Here is a 19810-nt window from a genome sequence, read left to right as displayed (position 1 = left end):
GGCTGAGATGATCCGAGCTGGTTTTCTAACTTTCTCCTGCTTTAAACATCTCAACATTCTCCCTGCCGCCTTCCTGACAAAAACTGCTGCTGTTTGATCATTCATGTTCCCTAACAAACCTGAGGAACCTCCATAGAAAAGCTTGATTTATACTGAAGTTAAGTTACACACATTTGGAAACTGTTCACTAATTAGCTGATATTTTTAAATCAGTTTGTTGGAACAGATTTTCTTTAGGGCTTTCAGAGTATTAAAAACAAAACAATGTTAGATGTTTATTTGTAAAAGAAAGCAACAAATAAACCCCTCTTCTGAACTGACGCTTACACCTCTAATATCAAACCAATGGTGTGAAATGTAGAAAGCAGACGAGGCAGGTTATATTTTCATGTCTGCAGAACAAGTTCCTTGAATAAGTCTAGTTTCAGAGATTTTAAATTAAAGATTTATTCCTGATATCACACAAACAAATAGTATGATTAAAACTTCACTGAAACTGAAGATACTCAAACATACATGCACTAAAACTGGTGTGTTTTAAATCCTTAATCTAATATAGACCACAGAGATGAACACACAGCACAACATGTCATGTTCAATGATCTGGTTCATCTTCATTTATAAACATGTAACTAATTCACTCAAACTCATGTGCCTCCGTGTGTGTATGTGCCGTGCGGCCGGCTGTCTGTGGCTGCAGTTTTTAAGTGTGTGAGGGGAGGTTCTGAGGAGGTTCTGCTGGCAGATTGTTTTGGCCTTCCACAGGAACTTTTACCTCTGTGATGTGAAGAAGAATGAGAATCTGTTAATAAGATCCAGAATCCACAGAACAAACTCAATCAGCTGATCGCGTGTCAATCATGAGGTTCACCTTCGGGTTTCTGTGTTTGTGGGTGAAACTGAAGCTCTCCGTTTGGACCAGCAGGGGCCTGGCCATTTCCAGCTGCCTGCTGTTCTTTTTGCCTTTGAGACATTTCTAGAACTGCCTGGAAATAAAAATAAAATAAGGCTTAAATTAACCCCCATTGGAGACTCCCACACCAGTTCTTCCTTTTGTAGTCTTTCACCTGTTGATACTCTCGTTTCTGCGCCTCCAGGGCTTTGCCTCTTTCCCTCAGCAGTTCCTGCTCCTGACGAAGAGTCTCTGCTTTCCTCTTCAGCTCCTCCTCTCTGTCTCTGAGCTCGGCTTCAAATCGCTGGAGCTCTTCCTCCGTGTACAACGGCTTAGCATCCAGCGTCTAAGAGAAACCGAAGACATTTACAACACATTAAAATATATATATATATATATATATATATATATCCACAAAACAGATGTTTTCATGGGAGCAACATCCCTTCCAACCTCTTACCTCCCATTCTTTAGGGTTATTAAACTCCTTCTTCTCTGTGGATCTGAGGAACTCCTCCAGGCTGACGAGCCGATCTTTGTTTATGTCCACCTTTAAACACAGAGAGCGTCTGCATCAGTCAAAGCGACACGAGACAAAATGAGGCAAAGCAGATGAACGAGACGAACATTTTTCATGACATGCTCCCTCATCCTCAGCCTTTCTTCCTCCATCTCCATCATGTCATCCTCTTCGTTCTTTGGGTCGTAGACCTTCTCCAGCTAGATGTTAAAACAAGCGAGCAGGGTTATTTTTTTAATACAAATCATTGGATTCACAAAAAAAAGCTAAATAATTACATACCTCTTTGATGAAGAGAGCCTCTAATTCCTGCTCGTCTAAAACTCCATCTTCATTAGTATCTAAGTGAAGAAGACACAGAAAGAATTACTCAGACTGGATTTATAAGGGTTATGTAAAGAAGAAGAGCAGTTAAAAGGTTGAACTACCATGAAGTTTGAAGAACGTTTTAGGATTGAACTCCTGAGGGTCTAATCCGTCCGTCTCTTCCCAAACCTCCCTCAGCTGAGCAACACTTCCCTGATCATCAGATAAATCCTAATTAATCCAGGAAACGTTTTGTAAAAGAATGTTTTCAACACAGAGGTCTCTGTCGCATACCGGAGCGTTGACTTTAGGATGCTTGCGATGTTTCTCCTTCAGCTCCTGTATCCTTTTTTCCTCCTTCTCCCTCTTCTCCTGATCCAGGCCCTTCAGGTACTCCCTCCTCTCGTGCTCCTTCAGCATCTCGTAACGCTTGAACTCCTCGTGCCTCTCTACATCGTAGTTCTCCAAGTCCTTGGTGGCCTTGATAAGGAAACGAGAAGCCAAATATGGGTCGGATGTGCTGAACATGGAACGAAGAAGGCAGGAGGTCGCTGCTGCAGTTTCTTACGGTTGAGATGAGCAGCTCCAGGTCTTTGGCCTCGAAGGTGTTTTGGTTATGTGGATCCAGGTGTTCGAACTGCTTCAGCAAAGAGGCGTGGTCCATCTGAAGACCTGCATGACATAAACGCGTCACCAAATGCACCTAAATGGTGTTCTGTAATACAAACTCTCTATTTTTTTTTTTTTTTATTCTTTATTTCGAACATGCAAGATAAAAACAAAAAAAAAAACAATAAAACAATGTTTAAAAACATGGGAGAGAAAAACAACAAAAAGGTACCCTTCTTTCCTAAATTAATATACCTCTATTACATGTGCGAAAAGGAGTAGGAAGAAGTAAAACTTATGTACTCCAACCCCTTTAATTCTTGTATTTCTTCAATTTACAATATTTATAATTATGTTGCTATATATATCCATATAAATACATACCTACCTACACATATATGTACATACATAAATATGTATACACATATACCTTCATACATATATACAAACAAACAAAACTTTCTACAATGCTTCTCTATACCTTTTGAAAATAATTTCTTTGTAAATTTTTTTGAAAAGGAATATGTTTGGACATTGCTTTAGGTTCTCATTTAGTTTGTTCCAAAATTTAACTCCGCAAATTGATAAACATAATCTTTTTCTTGTTGTTCTACATCTATTAGTCTTAAAATTTCCCCTTCCCCTTAAATCGTACCCTCCCCCCCTTTCAGAGAACATCTTTTGTATATTTCCAGGCAATAGGCTATGTCTTACTTTGAACATGAATACTGCAATTTGGTATTCTATTAAATCCTGGTATTTTAGCAATTTAGATTTTAGAAATAATGCGTTTGTATGATCCCGAAGTCCGGCGTTGTGAATGATTCTTATTGCTCTTTTTTGCATTATGACTAGTGGCTGTAATGAGTGTTGATAAATGTTTCCCCAAACCTCTACACCTCTAATTCAAATAAGGTAACAGTAGTGAGCAGTATAGGATGTGAAGTGCTTTGGAATCCAGTTTGTACTTAGCTCTTGCTAGGACTGAAATACTTCTGGACAGTTTGGTTTTGATGTGTTTTATACATACTAATAAATGTTACATTTTGCCAACAGAAACTTACAATTTTCCTTTTGCTCTGTTTACAACAGAGCCAAACAATGGGTCATCAGATGTGTTGCCTGCTCCTCTGTGATGCAGATCGTTCATTAAATTGCATCCCAAAGGTGCACTGTTTATTTGGGATCTGGTGACACCAATTTGAACTAAGGAACCAGTTTTTAGACGGTTTTAGATGTAAATATCTCATCCAGATGAGAGTCCAGATTCATTATTGACTGAATGTGTTAATTAGCCAAATCAGGTAAAAGGGTGGGATTAATCTTTTTTTTTTTAGGGCTGTAAATCTATCTAGCACATTCAAACACCTGCTTCTACACTAATTTAGATCAGATGCTTTGTAGCACAACAAAACCCACCGATGGAAAAGTTCTAACATCTTTAGTATTCTGTAATCATAATTTGGTAATCATAATCATGGAGGCTCTCTTCACCAAAGAGGTTCGGAATTATTCAGCTTTTTTTTGTCCCTGCTCACATGTTTTAACATCTAGCTGGAGAAGGTCTATGACCCAAAAAACGAAGAGGATGACATGATGGAGATGGAGGAAGAAAGGATGAGGATGAGGGAGCATGTCATGAAAAATGTTCCTAATTTTTAATCATAATCATGGACCGGGTCTAATCCAAAGATTAGACCCTTAACCCCCACACTTCTCCCCGGGCGCTGCACAATGGCAGCCCAATGCTCCCAAAGGGAATGTGTTAAATGCAGAGACTTAATTTCGTTGCTCTGTACTTGTGTCAGCGTAATGACAATAAAAGCAAAATGCTCAAATTAAGATGAATCATCCTTTGTTTCACTTGAACAAAAAAAAAAAATAAAAACAAGATGCAGCTACAGCAAAGGCAGGCCTTGTGACCTTCAAAGCAGGAATGTAAGAAAAGTCAGGCTTTCTCAGAATCCCTGATTTACTGTGAGCGTTATCTGTGCGACATTCCAAAAGAGGGGGCGTTTCACACACAGAGGAGGGGTTTCTCTGCCAGAGTGTAGAACAGATTGGCTCCATCTTGGGAGAGTCGTTCTTCTGCACTCTGTTAACAAGTAGAACGCCTGTGATATTTCACTCTGGTTTCTCTTTTAAGTCACGTGAATCTTACAATTTTACTGACACTAAATCGATCCTAGAATCCTTCGAGCGAAGCAAGAAAGAACATCATGGGTGTGATGGACGCCATGTTTCTAACTAAAACAGCAGCTCAGAAAAACATGACGTTCAGAACTAAATGAAATCAGTAAAGATTTATGTGGAACTAGGTGTGTCTTCTACAATTTCTAATAAAATCAGATGTATGGATGTAATTCTGTGTGGTTTTGTTCAATGTCTGCAAAGAAAAGCCACAACAGAATAAAACTAAGGGAATCATAACCCAAACATGAAATTTTGCATTTAAGAGAAGAACAAAAAAACATACTGAACTTAAAATTTAAGAGATGAATAGAATAAATCTGATGTAAGAAGTGCAAGCTCCTAATAGCCGTTCAACGATGAATCAGAGCCTTTGGGGAAGTGAAGGGGATGTATTAGCCGTATAAATATACATATTACCATTTAAAACAATGAAATAGGGATAAAACATGCTCTATATAATCACTGTAAAATTAACTACATTATTTTTCAAAGGGATCTACAGCAGAACAGATTTGTTATCATAGATGAGCATGAATGGTTGTTTGCATTAAATAGTTGCTGTGCCTCCTGCTGTTAAACAAGCTAATTTTCATTAGTTCATATCTTTGATTGAGAGCCACTGAGAGAACAGATGAGAGAACAGATGCTCAGACGGGAGAGGCCTTTGCTGAAGTGGAATCGCTCCAAAGTATTTTGAAAGTCAGCTGACATGCAAATGGAGAACCTGAACCTTTAAAAAATAAGGTTTTAAATCTGACTTAAAAGGTTTACTTGGAACTAGAGATCAATATAGGTTGTTTTCAAGGCCCATTAAAATTATTTTATATTTCATTAACAGTTAAAAAGTGTAAAACTTGCTGTATGGTTTGAAACGCAGTTAAAAACCACTTAATTTATGCTGATGATATAGTGGTTTTTATTCCAAGCCCAGCTGGTCTTCAGAAGCAGCTTAATGTGTGTAAGGTAAGCAGTCAACTTCATGATGTTAAATTCAACCAATCAGAAAGTTTAATTTTGATATGTTGCACTAAAGAAGACAAATTTAGGCCTTTCCCTAATTTTAAGCTCTCTGGGATTTTATCAGCATCTCAAATGAAGTAAAATATCTCGGTCTTGTGCTAACAGCCCGTCTATCAGGTGATGAGGACACTTACCGTCAGGTCCGAATGCTATGTACGCTAGCTAATGTTTTACTTTAGAAATTTAAATGTTTATCTGATTAGTTGAACTGGACTTGTTTAGATCATATTGCACTTTACTGCATTTACTACACTTTACTTATGGTGCGATTATAAGATAAGATTGAAGGGGGCTTATAATAATGCAGTAAGACGTTTGCTAAAGAAGACCAGCTGGAGCAGTGTCAGCGAACTGTTTGTGTTTGGGAATGTCATATCTTTACTGGCTGTTTTATGTATATATCTATTTGCATTCCAAATGAGTCTAACACAATTATCCTACTGTTGACTAACATTAAATATAGTGCAGCAAGATACACGTCTATATATTAGAAACATTGGTATGACTGCCTTCTATAAGATTAGGAGTGTGTTGTAATTGCAATTTTATTCTTTTGATATTTTTATCTCATCTCATCTCATCTCAGTCAGCCAGCCCCTGTATGTGACTTTTTCAGCCATGTTTGAAGCAATATTGATTTTTCTTCTTCCATTTAAATGTAAAACAAAAAAGAGACATCTAAAAAAAAAAAAAAAAAAAAAAAAAGTACAGAGCCTGCGAATGCCTGCAGGCATCGGCAGAAACCAGGAAAAAACACCAATATCTGCACACGGTATTGGCTGACACACATGTCAGTGCCTCTGCTAGTGACCCTACAGATTCTCTTAATTAGAGTTTGGTATCAAATTTAGTACTTGTATTGGTATTGACCAAATGCCCCCAGTACCATCAAGTACATATAAATGTGTAAAATACACAGTACCATGTTTTGGTCCATAACTGCATCATCGCGACAGAGCAGGAGTGGAAGAATAGTTGATTCTCCACGGTGGACATGATTGCAGCATTGCAGGAGCAGGAACATCATGATGTCAAAAGTAAATCATGGAAACTCACTCTGTGTGTTGGTGCTGTCCAGTTTGGCCCTCAGCAGCATCCTGAGGCGAGAAACTTCCTGCCTCTTCAGCTCATCCAGTCGGGTCCTGACATGATGACCAACCAAGTCCAGCTCCTTACTGAGACGCCCGTTCTGGCAGAAAGCAGCAAACAACCAGCTGAATATGGCTTTAACAGTTTGAGGACCCAAGTTAGTCATAACTCTCATTTCTAAATGAATGGGGCCTAAAGAAAGTTGACCAGATCTTTACAAGCTAAACTCAAAGCCTTATAAACAACAAGCTCAATAGTTACAATACTTAAAAAGAAAAACAATGAATTAGCATCCATTTGGTTTAGAAAATTTTATTTAAAAAAAAAACCCAGACCAATGGAACAATGTCTGAAAAGAGGGACCAAATTACAAGCGTCTGGCAAAATGCAAAGAATGATATTAGTTTAACGGCACAAAGGCTGAGTAATTATTAAGCACGGTGGTGGAAGGCTCATGGTTTGGGATCAGGGGCAGCTTTTAAGCTTTTCTTTATTCTTGTGTCAAATGTGAGACCATCTTACAGAGAGCTGAAACTAAGCCCAAAGCAGGTCGGTAATGTGGAGCTACTGACCTTGATGTCCTCTGTGTTTGCCGTCTGCAGTTTCTCTCTGAAGTGAGGGTCGGTCTCTAAAACGTCTATCACCTCTCTCAGGTACCGGTCGTAGTACAGACCCGTGTCCTGCAAACCGCACACATTAAAACTCAGGTTCAAATAAAGAAAAGCCAAATTAAAAGATCCCATCAGGACATCAGATCGCTCACCATGTTCTCCTCCTGCACTTCCTGTTTGGGCTCGCCTCCATTACGATCAATGGGAACTGACCACACCACTGTAGGGATGAACAGAAGCAGCAGCCAACCAGTTATCGAGGTCATCCTCCTGTAACAGGAGGAAACAATCTTTTTGGGGGGTTTTTAACACAGCAATGAATGCAACAGAGTGTGAAGCACATTTTCATTTTCAGCTCAAGACCTTCAAGACATCCAGGGAAACTTTTCACATTAGTTTTATTGCAAAAAAATGAGCTTTGTTATTGTAAATCAGCAGATAGTACAACTTATACCTCCCTTTAAACTTTTAATCAGACTCTAGATTAAGTCGTCATCCCAGCAGATAAAAGTGCAAAGTGAGTCCGATCTTCTAGTTATCAGGCTTCTCTCCTGTCTTGAAGCAGCTCCCAGTTTTTTGGAAGATTATATTAGGACTGCAACTAACGATTATTTTGCAAATTGATTAAATCTGCTGATTTTATTTTTTATTAATATATTAATGATTGGATAGCAAATGATTCCTTAAAGAAGACTTTTTACGAAATTAAACCAGATGAAAATCAAACTTTTTCACTTGAGGAGTTCTAGATAGAGCATATTGACAGACAATCTGTTCTTTTGATATAATTACTGCTCTAAGTGGGTCACTCTGTCAGCTAAAGGCATGTTTTAGAGTCTATATACCCCAGTTAACGATTAATCGATTGCTAAATTTGTTGACGATTATTTCAATAATCAGTTTAACCACAATTAATCTGATTATTTCAGCCCTAGATTATATCAAAGTAAACATTTGACACAGTCATCATTTTTCTTATGACTCAATAGACATGAAATGATACGCTTTTATTTAGTGGCATGCAAATTCATTAGCAATATGTATAGTATTCATTGATATTCTGTCCTTGCTGCTAGAATGAAACTGAAATCCGTCTAATAAACTGAGCATGTCATCATATGGAATCAGCTCTTTCTCAAACACCTGGATGTTTGGTACAATTCATCAAAATTTCCACAAAAGTAACTCCATATCATGATGCTGTAACCACCATGTTTTAATGTGGATACAGTGTTCCTTGCGTGATGTGGTGATTTTATGTCAAACAAAGGTTTAAGTTTTTTTTTCATCAGAACATATTTTAGCAATCAGAATGTTTTGGAAGAAACTACAGGGTTTGTGACTGACCTTCTTAGTCTCAGTATATTTAGATCAGAAATGATTTTTTTTTATGTGCAGTAAGATCATTTTTTTTATACAACTGTTTAAGTATGTAGGCATGTTCATAAATTAACTTGAACTAATTCTACCACTGAGTCACTGTGATTCTACAATGGAGCTTCAGCTGCCATATTTGTGTGATTTCTGTTTTTTAACTTACTTTCAGACATCTAATTATTAGTTAGACCTACTTTCCCCAGGAGCTGAGCTGATTTATTCTTTTTATTACATCTCTCTTCTGTTTGTTTTCTTCTAAATGAATTGGGCAGCATATATTTCACATTAAAATGGACAAAATTACTCATGAACATCTCCCATTTTAAGAAAACAACCTATAACTTCACTGTTTCACATTGTAGTGGCACCAAACTCAAAGTACAAATGCACTGACTCCCCCTGATCTTACTACAACTAGTACATTAGGGAAAGATGTAAAAGGCAGCATGAGTCACACAATTTGTATAAACAACAAATGTTGCTTTCAGGGTTTGGCTAAGCAGCTAAAGAGGAAAACACGGATGTTCCAGTGAGGCAGGAAATAAAACAAACACGGAGAATTTACACAAACAGAAACTGGAGTAGTAAATACATCATCCGTGCTTTTTTAAACTAATTTAAAACTGATAATTCTCACAATTTTATGGCTGGAACGACCAGTGCTAGTAGCAGAAAGATGTAGAAACGTCTAGCATTGTCAACCTGCGTAACCTTATTTAGCAACCTTTTTATGGAAAATATACCTGTAATTTTAATATAGAATAGAGCTACAATTAAAGATAATAGCGGGCATCGTTAATAAATACACTAAAACCCTAATATCTTACCGCAGGTGGAGTTTTAAAATCCACGAATCTGTTTTTGCCCCGGAAATGAACCACGTCACGCGAATGCAGCACGGTTTCAACATACCATCTTCACGTAAACTCGGAAACAACAGCTTCAGCACTTATTTACAAAGGCACACGTCCGTGATATTTGAAGAGCGTCACGTTATTGATGGAAAATGTATTTAAAACCGGGATTAAATTCTACTAGTGATCAAAGAATCACAATATGTTATGCTGCATTTTGTCAAAGCCGGGTTGCCTAATTTAACTGACATTGAATTTCAGAATAACGGATACACCATTATAACACAAAAGGCATCACCACTTTTCCCCAAATAGGAAGTATGGAAAGCTAACTGTGTATTTAAATTTGAATAAAAATCAAAACAATTATTATACTAAGCGAGATGCATCAAAAGTGTATCTTTAAAAAGTTATTGCATAGATAAGTAAAACTAACCCCTTTAAAACAGAAAGAGCATGCATAAGCAATACTGCTTATATCAGCTCATTATTCTGATGGACTGAGGCAGAAACCTTGCAGCAGTCTGGTTGTTCTGTTTTGATATTGTTGCAAAGTTGTTTTTTTGAAAATATTTCTAAAGCTTTATGGTATGAGGAGCTCTACTCCTGTCTAGGCTTAAAAACAAATCTTGGATAGAGGATAGAGACAACACCATTATCCTTGGAGCGTTTCTTCCATGTCAGAATTTTTCTGTATTATTCTTTTGCTATTGCAACATCACTATATTCCTGGATTCATGATGTCAAAAGTAATTGTCCTCCATTAACTTACTGTTTTAAAAATATATTTATTAACATTTTAATTCAATTAAAAGGCATTAAATTAAGTCAAATTGTAATAAATTAACACCAAAGAAGAGTGAACAATTGCACATGATGATAAATAAAGAATAAATATGGAACATTGAAACAAAAGCAAAGCTTACAAACAGTTAACAGACAGATAATTATGTATGGCACATGGTGCATGCATTGTTCACAAATAAATTAGGCACAAAATAAATTAAGAAGTTATATTAAAACATGTTAAGATAATAATGAATTTATATCAGTTTGACTGATGTGTTTAAAAAGGTTTGTGTGATAAGATGCTTAGAAATCAATCTCTCTCATGTCTGTTGGAGTCCCTGGCCTTTCGTTCTCCACCTCCTCATCCTTCTCAGTGGGGCTCTGCTGCAGCCCGCTGCTCAGCCGCTGCCTGAGGGCAAATTCTATCATGTCGCTGTAGCACTGCAGCACAGCCTGGAAGGTAAGAGAAACAAAAAGCATTAGTTCTGCAATCCATGAACATCAGCGCCTTCATACAGTAAAAGGGGGCCTTTACCAAATCTGTCTGGCACAACTCAGCCAACATCTCACTCATGACAGCCAGCTGAGCAGGCCCCTTGCTGCCGAGACCTCGCAGTGCACAGTTCAATGATGCTGCAGCAACAAGTGAGGGAGGGGCTCCCAGAAAACGGGAGTCACAGACACACAGGGCAGCCAGTGTGTCGCTGTGCCGCCTCAGAGTGGCCAACAGCTTCTGCTCAGATTCTCCTCGTTCCTCCATGGAGGCGAGAAAATGTGGGAGGAAGTCCTGAGGAGTCACTGCGGCGGTGTCCCACCGGAGGGTGGCCAAGATGATACGCTCCATTTCCTGAGGAAGAGAAGAGAATAAGTCAATCATTCAATGCTGCCAAGAATAAAACAAAGTGATTCACACAGCTTCAAATCAAACAGAGGAAATCAGGTTTCTGTTTTTACTGCTAGATGCAGATTGTTAGATATGAATTCAAAGTGAATAAACCTCCCAGGGGCAAATCCAGGGACGCAGTAAGGGGGCCTGCATGTTGAGACAGTTTATTATCATTAATATCTCTAAAAAAATTCTCTATCTTTTATAAAGAAATGAAAAAGGTCACAATTTGTGGTAAAAGTTGTAATTTTTGAAGCAAATAATTGACTTGCAGGGAACTAATAATCCACTCATAAAAGCATTTAATCCATATTTAAAGATGTATCTAATTTTATTACATAAAAAAAATACCATTTACTTTATTCTTTAGATAATTTTAACACAAACCTTTTAAATAAACCTTGCATGGTTCATAATAATCTGTATAATATACTTTAAAGGTTTACTTATTTAGTATAAATAAGCAAATACGTATACTTACTCAAAAGTAATACTGAGTGTATTTATTTAAAACACATCAAGTTTATTATTTGAATCAAATTGTTTGTATAAAGATAACCTGATTATTATAGAAGTCATAAAATAAACGTTTTGCTTTTGAAATAAATACATTCATCAGTATTCATTTTGAATAAGTACACTTTATTAATTCTAAACACATAAACCTAATACTTATGTGTTTATATAAAAAAGATAGATTAAAATACTGAATATGCACTGTGTAAGGCTTATTTAATAATTCTGTTTAAAAAAAATCATCTAAAAAGAGTAAATTGGAATTTGTTATGCAAAAAAAATTATATAAAATTTGGTTGGGATATGTTTGTGAATTATACTCCAGTAAACCCAAATAGATGGGGCGTGTTGGACATGCTTTTCTAAAGTGCATTCTTCAGAGATTCTGGCTGCTGGGTTGCAGATATTTAAAGTCAAATAGAGAGGTGAAAAAATTAAAGTAATGTTCAAAGTAAAGGCCTGCTGCGCTATGATGACCCCAAACGCTGTAGACAAAACTAAAACCAGTAAAAGACGCTGAAGAAAGGTGTAAACTAGATTTACAGTGAATCTAGTAAAAACCATCAAAGCATCAAAGACTTGTTCAATGTTTGGTTTTAAGAGGAGAAAATAACTCCAAAGTTATCTGCAGGTATAAAAAAATTGGAACATAAACACATGAGGCCACACATTCACAAAGAAGCCTCTGCAAAGTCCTGTTGGTGATAGAAACCAGAAGTGAAACATTTCATCAACGGATTAAAGTCTTTGATTTGGGTTTCAGGGCTGCTGAGAGTTAAACAGAGGAGCTATAAACACCTAAATGGTATAATTCCCACCACGTATGGTTAGCCTGGTAAAAGAAAACTCCAGAGCCACCTCTGTGATTTCATAGAGATGTCTGCGAAATCACAGAGAATAAACTGCACACTTGGAAAAGGTTCCTTCAAACCATAAACCTACTTGCAAGTTTGAAAGCTGGAAGCTGTAGTCGGCCGCCGCACAGAGGGCGTCTGCGGTGACCGTGTCACACTCTGTGAGTTTGGAGGCAATAAGGATGCATCCAGCAGCCAGGCAGTATGGTGATACAGGCAGGGACAGATATGCAGACAGATACCTGTCCATCAGGGAGGCAGACAGAGGGAAGACTGCTTCATCGCATCCACAGTCACAGCAAACCTGCAGAGCGGGAAATAAAGGTGTCTCAGTTGCATGAATTTAACAACTTTCTCTCAACTGTGAGAAGAAGAGGGAACATCAGAGGGTTACCCACCTCCAGGGCCCATTTGGCCAGCTCCTCCCTGCGTTCTGGATCCCTCTGGATGAGGGTGATGTAGAGCAAGGAGGGCATGTATCTCTCCTCCACATGGAGCAGCCTCTGGATCACTCGATGCCCCGACACTGAGGGGTCCCAGGCGGCCCGTAGCTGAGGGGAACCCCGAGTGTTGCTCTGGCCTTGTGGTTCGCTCTGTTCCGGTTCTTGGCTCTGACCCTCCTCCGTCTCCTCACACCAAAGAGAAACAGGAAATCCTCCGTCCATCTGCTGGGGATGCTCTTCCAAGAGGTAAAGAAAGGGATTTGTTTCTGCTCTGATGACACTTGAGGAGGATGGAAGTTTGGAGAGCTGGTTAATCCCCACAGATGTGACAGGTCTTCATCTCTCCTCACTTTTCTTCCAGAGTTTTATACCAGCAGGGAGGCTGAAAAAAAAAACAAAACTGAAAAAAGTGGGAGTGACCCATAAGGAAGAGAAAAAACACCACAGAAAGGAGGCGGGACTCACATGAGCCACAATAATAATAGGAGGAAACAATAAGGTCTGCTCAACAGGTGGGGAGAGGGAGATAGAGATGGAGAGCAAGGGGAGGAGCAAAGACGAGCAGACAAGAGAGGGAGTGGACCGCAGGGACCGAGGAACAGCTTGTCGTCGACAGTGAAAGAGAGAAGGAAGGGAAAGAAAAGAAAAGGTCATCTTCAGACTCTGACAATGGGCATGGATGACAAAAGGTGCTGGGTGTTTATTTACAACGTGAAGAAGAGGCAGAATATGTAAAATGCTGGAGGGAATGATGGACGTCTCAGCAGGCTGCCGGACAAAGTCACTCAGCTTCAGCTGATTTTTAATTTCCTAAATCTTCTCAGAAATCTCTACCAAGCAAACAAATATAATTTACTACCACTTTCACTGTCTAAACATTTTTGTTGCTTTTAGTTTTCCGGTGTGAAAAAGAAATGCAGTTAGAGGAGAAAATGTCAAATAATTATTTTTTTAATGGCTTTTTTTTTCCCAATTTTACTGAGCAGCAGGCTGCCACTTTGTTTCTTTAAGTCAATTCAAATCTCAATATATAAAGACATCTTGAGGAGTACCTCAAGGCTGCTGCCTCGGCCCCCTTCAATTAAAATGCTTCCATATCAGTTTACATTGTATTAATGAATTTCTTCCTATATTGACATGCTAGAAAAAAACTTTTTGGGGCAGCTGGAGAACGTATTTCCAAAGAAATTCTGGCACAGAATGTATCGTTTTCTGGACGTAATCATACAGGCCTCACAGGCCATCAAAGATTTGTTTACTCATATTCCTTGAACTTAATCAAAACAAGAGGAAGCAGTGTGTCATTTTAATGCTATATCAGCTTTCATTTAAGGTGTCAGATATTAGAATGCTCATTAAAACACTCTATTAGTTTATCTAATCATTGCTCAAAAATAAATTGGTCTGTCGTTTTCATACATGTATGTATCGGTGAATATTTAAAGCTGCAGTATTGGCATTGCATCAGAAAGGAAAAAGCTTTGTTCGAACATCCCTTTTTTATTTATTTAATTTCGATTTCATTCAGTTTTTTATTATTGTTTCGAAAAAATATGTCACAGCTTCTTTATCAACCAATAAGTTATTATCTAAGAAGAAATTAATCATTAACTAAAGAATAAATATCTTTAATTCGTGCAATCCAGTAAAATCGCACTGGCTTAAAGGGGAACACCGTTTTTTTTACATTGGCCCCTTGATTTTATTACATCATGTTCTTCTCAACCAATATGACTTTTGTGTCATTTGGAGCTGTTCTCAAGATATTCGGTTTAGTTATATCCAAGTAACGTCTTCCTGGTCTTCCTATGGGCAGCGAGTTGAAGGCACAAACTAAACTGTTCATAATTTATTCTTTATGGTACACCAGCATTCATAACATCTAGGCGAACACATGCAAATATTATACAAAAGTGACAGACTGCTGCACCCTAAATGCACCAGCACAAGTTATCACAGATCCTTCCTCCCAGCAGCTGCAAGACTTTATTCACCATCAATGTTTCCAATTTCCTCAATAAGTTGTTACATTCATGCTGATTTTTGCACAGTTTCTATCTTAGTCACCTAAGTAACGTGCTACTATTAGTTTTGCACATCTCAGGTGGTGCTATTTTCACATTTCCATTACTGTCAAAATGTCCACATCTCTATGTTGATTATTCTCCAGATGCACAGTATTTGTATTTTAAAAACATTGTAGAGTACAGTATTTTGTTTATCTTTCAAAACTTATTCTGTTATTTTTTATACACTATATTAGGTCCACATTTGTGTGACCACTTTTGCTATAATCTTTTATACTGTAACAGGACAATCCCCCCTTTGTGGGACAATAAAAGGATATTCTATTTTATTCTATTCTAACACATTTATGTTTATAATGAAAACCTTTCATGTTTCTTCTTATTTTTATATAACTCCTTATTCAAAAAGCATTTTAACCTTTTAATGCTGACAAGGGGGTTGAGGTTGCTTGAGGACCCAAAAGCATAGATGAGTGAGGCAGAGATGAGTTATTGTAGAATCAATGAAAAACTGGGGCAAACATCCAAAACATAAAAATACTGAGAACCAAAAAACTAGCAAACTTCAGGGAAAACTAATGTGGGGAGCCAGGGATGAGGAAGCAACTAACAACAACAAGGAACCAGCACTGAAGAAGTGCACAGGGGAAGTATATATATGGGAGACAGGGGTAATCAGATGAAATGGAGCAGGCATGGATGGAAGGGATTAGAAGGGAGCTAGGGGAAATGAGACAGGCACAAGGGGGCAACAGAGAGTAACTCAAGATTGCTTAAATATAACACAAAATGGACAATAAACCAAAGATCAACAAAACAGAATGATTTAGATAGTGAAAACTAAAAACTTGAAGTCCCAAAAGGGGAAAACCATAACATTTGAGTTAGAGTGCAAGATACAAAGAAATGTAATTTGGGTGAACAAGAGTGACACAAAATAAACAATGTTTTGTCATTTAATTTATCCGTCCATCCATCAAAAGATTTTGTTTCGATTTAGGAACACATTTTTTTGCGATGTGTTTTGTCATTGTCAAAGCAACCTGTCTCCTGTCCCCCTAAGGATGGGAGACCACCCCCCCTGTGTTTAAAGAGTATCTAAGCGAGGTATGTGCAACAGACAGTGGAGCAGGGCAGGGCAATGAGCCGTATTGTCTCCCTTTACAAATCAGTGTCAGACAACAGGCCTCGGCCTTCTGCCTGCTGCTGGCTGAGCACACTCTTCACACATTCATGGGACAGACACACTCTCCAACACTCACATGCACGCTCCCCAGGGACCCCTCTGAGGGCCACAATGGGGTCACCCTCACCAGCAGAGATACAGATTGTATTTGACACGGTCATTACAGGTGGCTTGTCACACATTTAGGAGCTGAATGGCAGCTCGTGTTTCAAATGGGAGTTAAATGGACGGATGAGTTGTCATCATGCGGCGACTTGATTTCAGCTGAGCATCAATTATTCATGGTGTTTAACAAAGCAGTGATATGGTGGTTTAACTACGTCGGAACAAAACCGGCTACTTTCCTGTGTGTTTGGTCAAATTAAGGAGCAATTCTCAAACATAATTTCCAAATATCCAAATAAACCAACATAAAGTGACAACAATATCCTTTAAGTTTGAAGGGTATGTCAAAAATACGTATTCTGTTTTTTTAATTTGAAACTTCTTGAGGTTTAATTTAAACATATGAAAGCCTGATTAAACATTCAAGTCAAATTTATTTTGTTAGAATAAGGAAAATGAAAATAAACATTTGGTTTGGGTCCATTCTATTGTGTTTCTGGCTGTATGTTTAGGGTTGTTGTCCTGCTGATGTTTCACAGTGTGTCAGCTCAAATTTTTTTCATCTAATTTTATTCTCTGTAGAGCAAAGAACTTTCTTAATGTTTTCTGTATGATTGGGATGTTGTTTAAGGATCCTTCTCCACAACTTTCTCTCTGATCTGTCTGCTGTATCGGTCTTCATGCTGCTATCTGCGCTCTAATGATCTCTTAGTAACATATGAAGCCATGAAATCTGTATTTATATTATGATTAAATTACACACTAGGTGGTCTACAAAGGGGACTTATATTTCTTTCTATAATAACTTCCTTATTATTGTTAAAGAAAAACGTTAATGTGAATGAATACAAATGAATGCAGCGCTTTGAGATTTTTATTTCTTTTTACTATAGAAAAGCATGTTTGTTTTTTGTGTTCTCAAATATGTGCTATGCTTCATTCTTTTGTTGTTCTTTTGAGGAATTTTAGTGGTGATTTTGTTAAAAGGGAGCCGTCAGATGCCTCCACTTTGGTTTATAAGAATGTTTTCAACTGCAGAAAATTACTTATCAAAATAAGATAAACAGCAATCTTATGAAACTCACAAAACTATCACTTTAAAGAGTAATAATTTAAAGCTTAAATGTTTATTTTACAGTCAGAAACAGAGATGGGAAGTAACGAAGTACAAATACTTTGTTACCGTACTCAAGTAGATTTTTCTGATATTTTTACTTTACTTTACTACTTATTTTTATGGTGACTTTTCACTTCTACTCCTTACATTTTTACACAAATATCTGTACTTTCTTCAATTCAATCTAATTGGATGGGAATCTACGTTGCATTTGACGCACCACTACAAGATGAATCGACAGATTCGGAGGTATTCATTCACAGCAAATCATTGCAGCTTGGTGGCGTTAGCATAGTAGTATGGACGACGAGATGATTGAAAATGAACACAACGGAGATCTAGTCCTATTGGCAGACATCCATTTAAAATGTAGGCAACGGCATGAAAAAAGTGGTTTCTACTTTTACTTTTATACTTTAAGTAAATTTACAAGCCTGTACTTTGTTACTTTTACTTGAGTAAAGAAGTTTAATCAGTACTTCCACTTTTACCAGAGTATTTTTTAACACAAGTATCTGTACTTTTACTCAAGTACGGAAAGTGAGTACTTTTGCCATCTCTGGTCAGAAATAAACATTGCTATCCATGCATGATTTTGTTTTTGTAACCTGACTTGGTACAGAGATCAGCACAGAGGTTTATAATGCAGAATAAACAAAGGACACCGAAATAATAAACTGACAGTAGTTCTATAAACATTAACCCTGCAGGAGGCATGCATTGACTCATGTGTTGTCAGTATAAAATATGTTGATATTTTGGTGCTTATCTGATTTTGCAAGAGTCCAAAACTTCCAAAATACTACTGCTGCGTTCCAATCAACCTGGTTACAGGTTTTAATTATTAAATACAATCCTAGAAAGCATAACTGTGTCAGTGTCTTTCCATTCCAACCAGTTTCCTCCAGCACAAGCAAATCTGAGGTCATCTATCCTTTAAACATTAAGACAGGGGTCTTCAACGTTGTCCAGGCTAAGGACCCCCAAATTGATGACGAGATGGAGCAGGGACCCCCTAATTATATGTATTGTATGACATTGTGTTATATCAAACCGGTCCTATAGTCCCTCTATTACAGATGGAGTAATGTAACAAAAGTAATTTCACCCTTGGATTATTAAAGTATTTCTGATTCCTGGTTGATGGGACAGGTGTTGTGAATGAAACGGTGCCCAGCTTCAAAGAGCTCCTGTGTGTCGCTGAATGTGAGCATTGATGACTGAAAGACATCTTCTGCCTCCATTTATCTGTTTACTACAATGTGTTGAGTTCATGTTAATGTGTATTTAAAAACATTTCAATTAGTGGAAAATTTTGCAGGGGGGAATATAAAAAAAAAAAAAATCTAATCAACCAAAACTTTCGTGACCCCCATGCAGAACCTCTGTGGACCCCCTAGGGGTCGCGGACCCCCTGTTGAAGACCTCCGCATTAGGATAATTTATCTTAACCATATCTAAACAGTTGTAGCTTGTAATAGTTACCTAACTTTTACAAACCAACAGTAATTATTGTTTTAATTGGTTTATTCTCTTGGATTTCCTTGTTAAAGAGCGGCTAGAGATATGAGTAATTTATAGCCTAAGATAACAGTGAGCCAGTGGAGACCAATTAAAGTTGGTCTTCAAAAAAATCATAATTTTTATTTAGATCAAAAATGTATATATGTTTCCTTGTTAATCATGATTACCAAAAGAAACAACACAAGACAAAAAAATATTCAGTTAAGTTAAATTCTTAATATGACAAAATTACTTTTGTCAAAATATTTCTGTGCCAAGACTGCAGGATGGCACAGTCTGTAGCACTGTTGCAAGGAAAGGCTTCAATTCCCGGCCCGGGGTCTTTCTGCATGTTTGCATGTTCTTCTTGTGCATGCTTTGTCACAGTTGAGTTGAGGTTCTGAGGACCCAAATGCAGAGGTGTTGAGGCAGAGGTGAGTTCTGGAAGATTTAATAAAATAACTGAGGCAGAAATCCAAAAACCATAAAACTTCGGGGGGAAATCACATGGGGAGCCAGGAAAAGACAAGGAACCAGCCCTGAGGAACTGCGCAGGGAGAGTATATATAGCAGACAGAACAAAGACAGGACTAATGAGCTGATTGGGAGCAGGTGTGAACAGATGATTCTAGAAAGGAGCTAGGGGAAAGGAGACCAACATAAGAGGGCAACAGAGGGCAAACGGGAAATACCAAAGAACTCAAATACATCCAGAAACACCACAAAATAGAAAATTGAATCAATAAAACTAGAAAACTAAGAAAAACATGGATCAACGTGAAACAAAAAACTTAAAAGACAACTTAAGCAGAACCGGAACTGTGACATGCAAGGGTTTTCTCCGGGTACTCCGGCTTCCTCCCACAGTCCAAAAGCATAACTGTTAATAATTGCTAATTGGATTCTCTAAATT

The 19810-nt window shown here is 37.7% G+C and overlaps 2 protein-coding genes across 3 annotated transcripts; both read right to left on the bottom strand.

Moving 5' to 3' along the window:
• Positions 1–209: 209 nt before the first annotated feature.
• Positions 210–9595, bottom strand: nucb1 (nucleobindin 1). 2 transcript variants are annotated; one of them, XM_038295282.1, is made up of 13 exons: positions 9445–9595; positions 7393–7510; positions 7202–7309; positions 6597–6729; positions 2287–2390; positions 2013–2198; positions 1841–1931; positions 1695–1753; positions 1520–1612; positions 1353–1442; positions 1068–1238; positions 872–986; positions 210–777 (listed from the first exon to the last, which is right to left on the bottom strand). In XM_038295282.1, exons 1-13 carry the CDS (start codon positions 9525–9527, stop codon positions 704–706), a joined length of 1425 nt encoding a protein of 474 aa, XP_038151210.1. In that variant the 5' UTR covers positions 9528–9595; the 3' UTR covers positions 210–703. The 2 variants fall into 2 exon arrangements, with proteins under 2 accessions (XP_038151210.1, XP_038151211.1); XM_038295283.1 differs by lacking the exon at positions 9445–9595 and adding an exon at positions 8781–8802.
• A 644-nt stretch (positions 9596–10239) lies between these two features.
• Positions 10240–13323, bottom strand: ccndx (cyclin Dx). The gene is made up of 4 exons (XM_038295276.1): positions 12915–13323; positions 12605–12820; positions 10796–11107; positions 10240–10713 (listed from the first exon to the last, which is right to left on the bottom strand). The coding sequence occupies exons 1-4, from the start codon at positions 13179–13181 to the stop codon at positions 10564–10566; spliced, it is 945 nt and encodes a 314-aa protein (XP_038151204.1). The 5' UTR covers positions 13182–13323; the 3' UTR covers positions 10240–10563.
• Positions 13324–19810: the final 6487 nt, after the last annotated feature.

The sequence above is a fragment of the Cyprinodon tularosa genome, unplaced genomic scaffold (genome assembly GCF_016077235.1).
Source record: "Cyprinodon tularosa strain WSP-4 unplaced genomic scaffold, ASM1607723v1 ctg352, whole genome shotgun sequence".
In the NCBI taxonomy this organism is placed as follows: Eukaryota; Metazoa; Chordata; class Actinopteri; order Cyprinodontiformes; family Cyprinodontidae; genus Cyprinodon; species Cyprinodon tularosa.
Note: the sequence above shows the minus strand (reverse complement) of the source record. Positions and strands in the feature narration are given on the sequence as shown.

Excerpts from the sequence above, each read along its gene's own strand:
- nucb1 (XM_038295282.1), bottom strand. The coding sequence starts at position 9,527 with ATGTTGAAACCGTGCTGCATTCGCGTGACGTGGTTCATTTCCGGGGCA. Across the intron at positions 2,391-6,596 it reads GGACAGCACCAACACACAGA|GTCTTCAGATGGACCACGCC; the intron begins GTGAGTTTCCAT and ends TATGTCATGCAG. Across the intron at positions 1,932-2,012 it reads ATCCTAAAGTCAACGCTCCG|GGAAGTGTTGCTCAGCTGAG; the intron begins GTATGCGACAGA and ends TCTGATGATCAG.
- ccndx (XM_038295276.1), bottom strand. The coding sequence starts at position 13,181 with ATGGACGGAGGATTTCCTGTTTCTCTTTGGTGTGAGGAGACGGAGGAG. Across the intron at positions 11,108-12,604 it reads TCCAGCTTTCAAACTTGCAA|GAAATGGAGCGTATCATCTT; the intron begins GTAGGTTTATGG and ends TCTCTTCCTCAG. Across the intron at positions 10,714-10,795 it reads AGTTGTGCCAGACAGATTTG|GCTGTGCTGCAGTGCTACAG; the intron begins GTAAAGGCCCCC and ends CTTACCTTCCAG.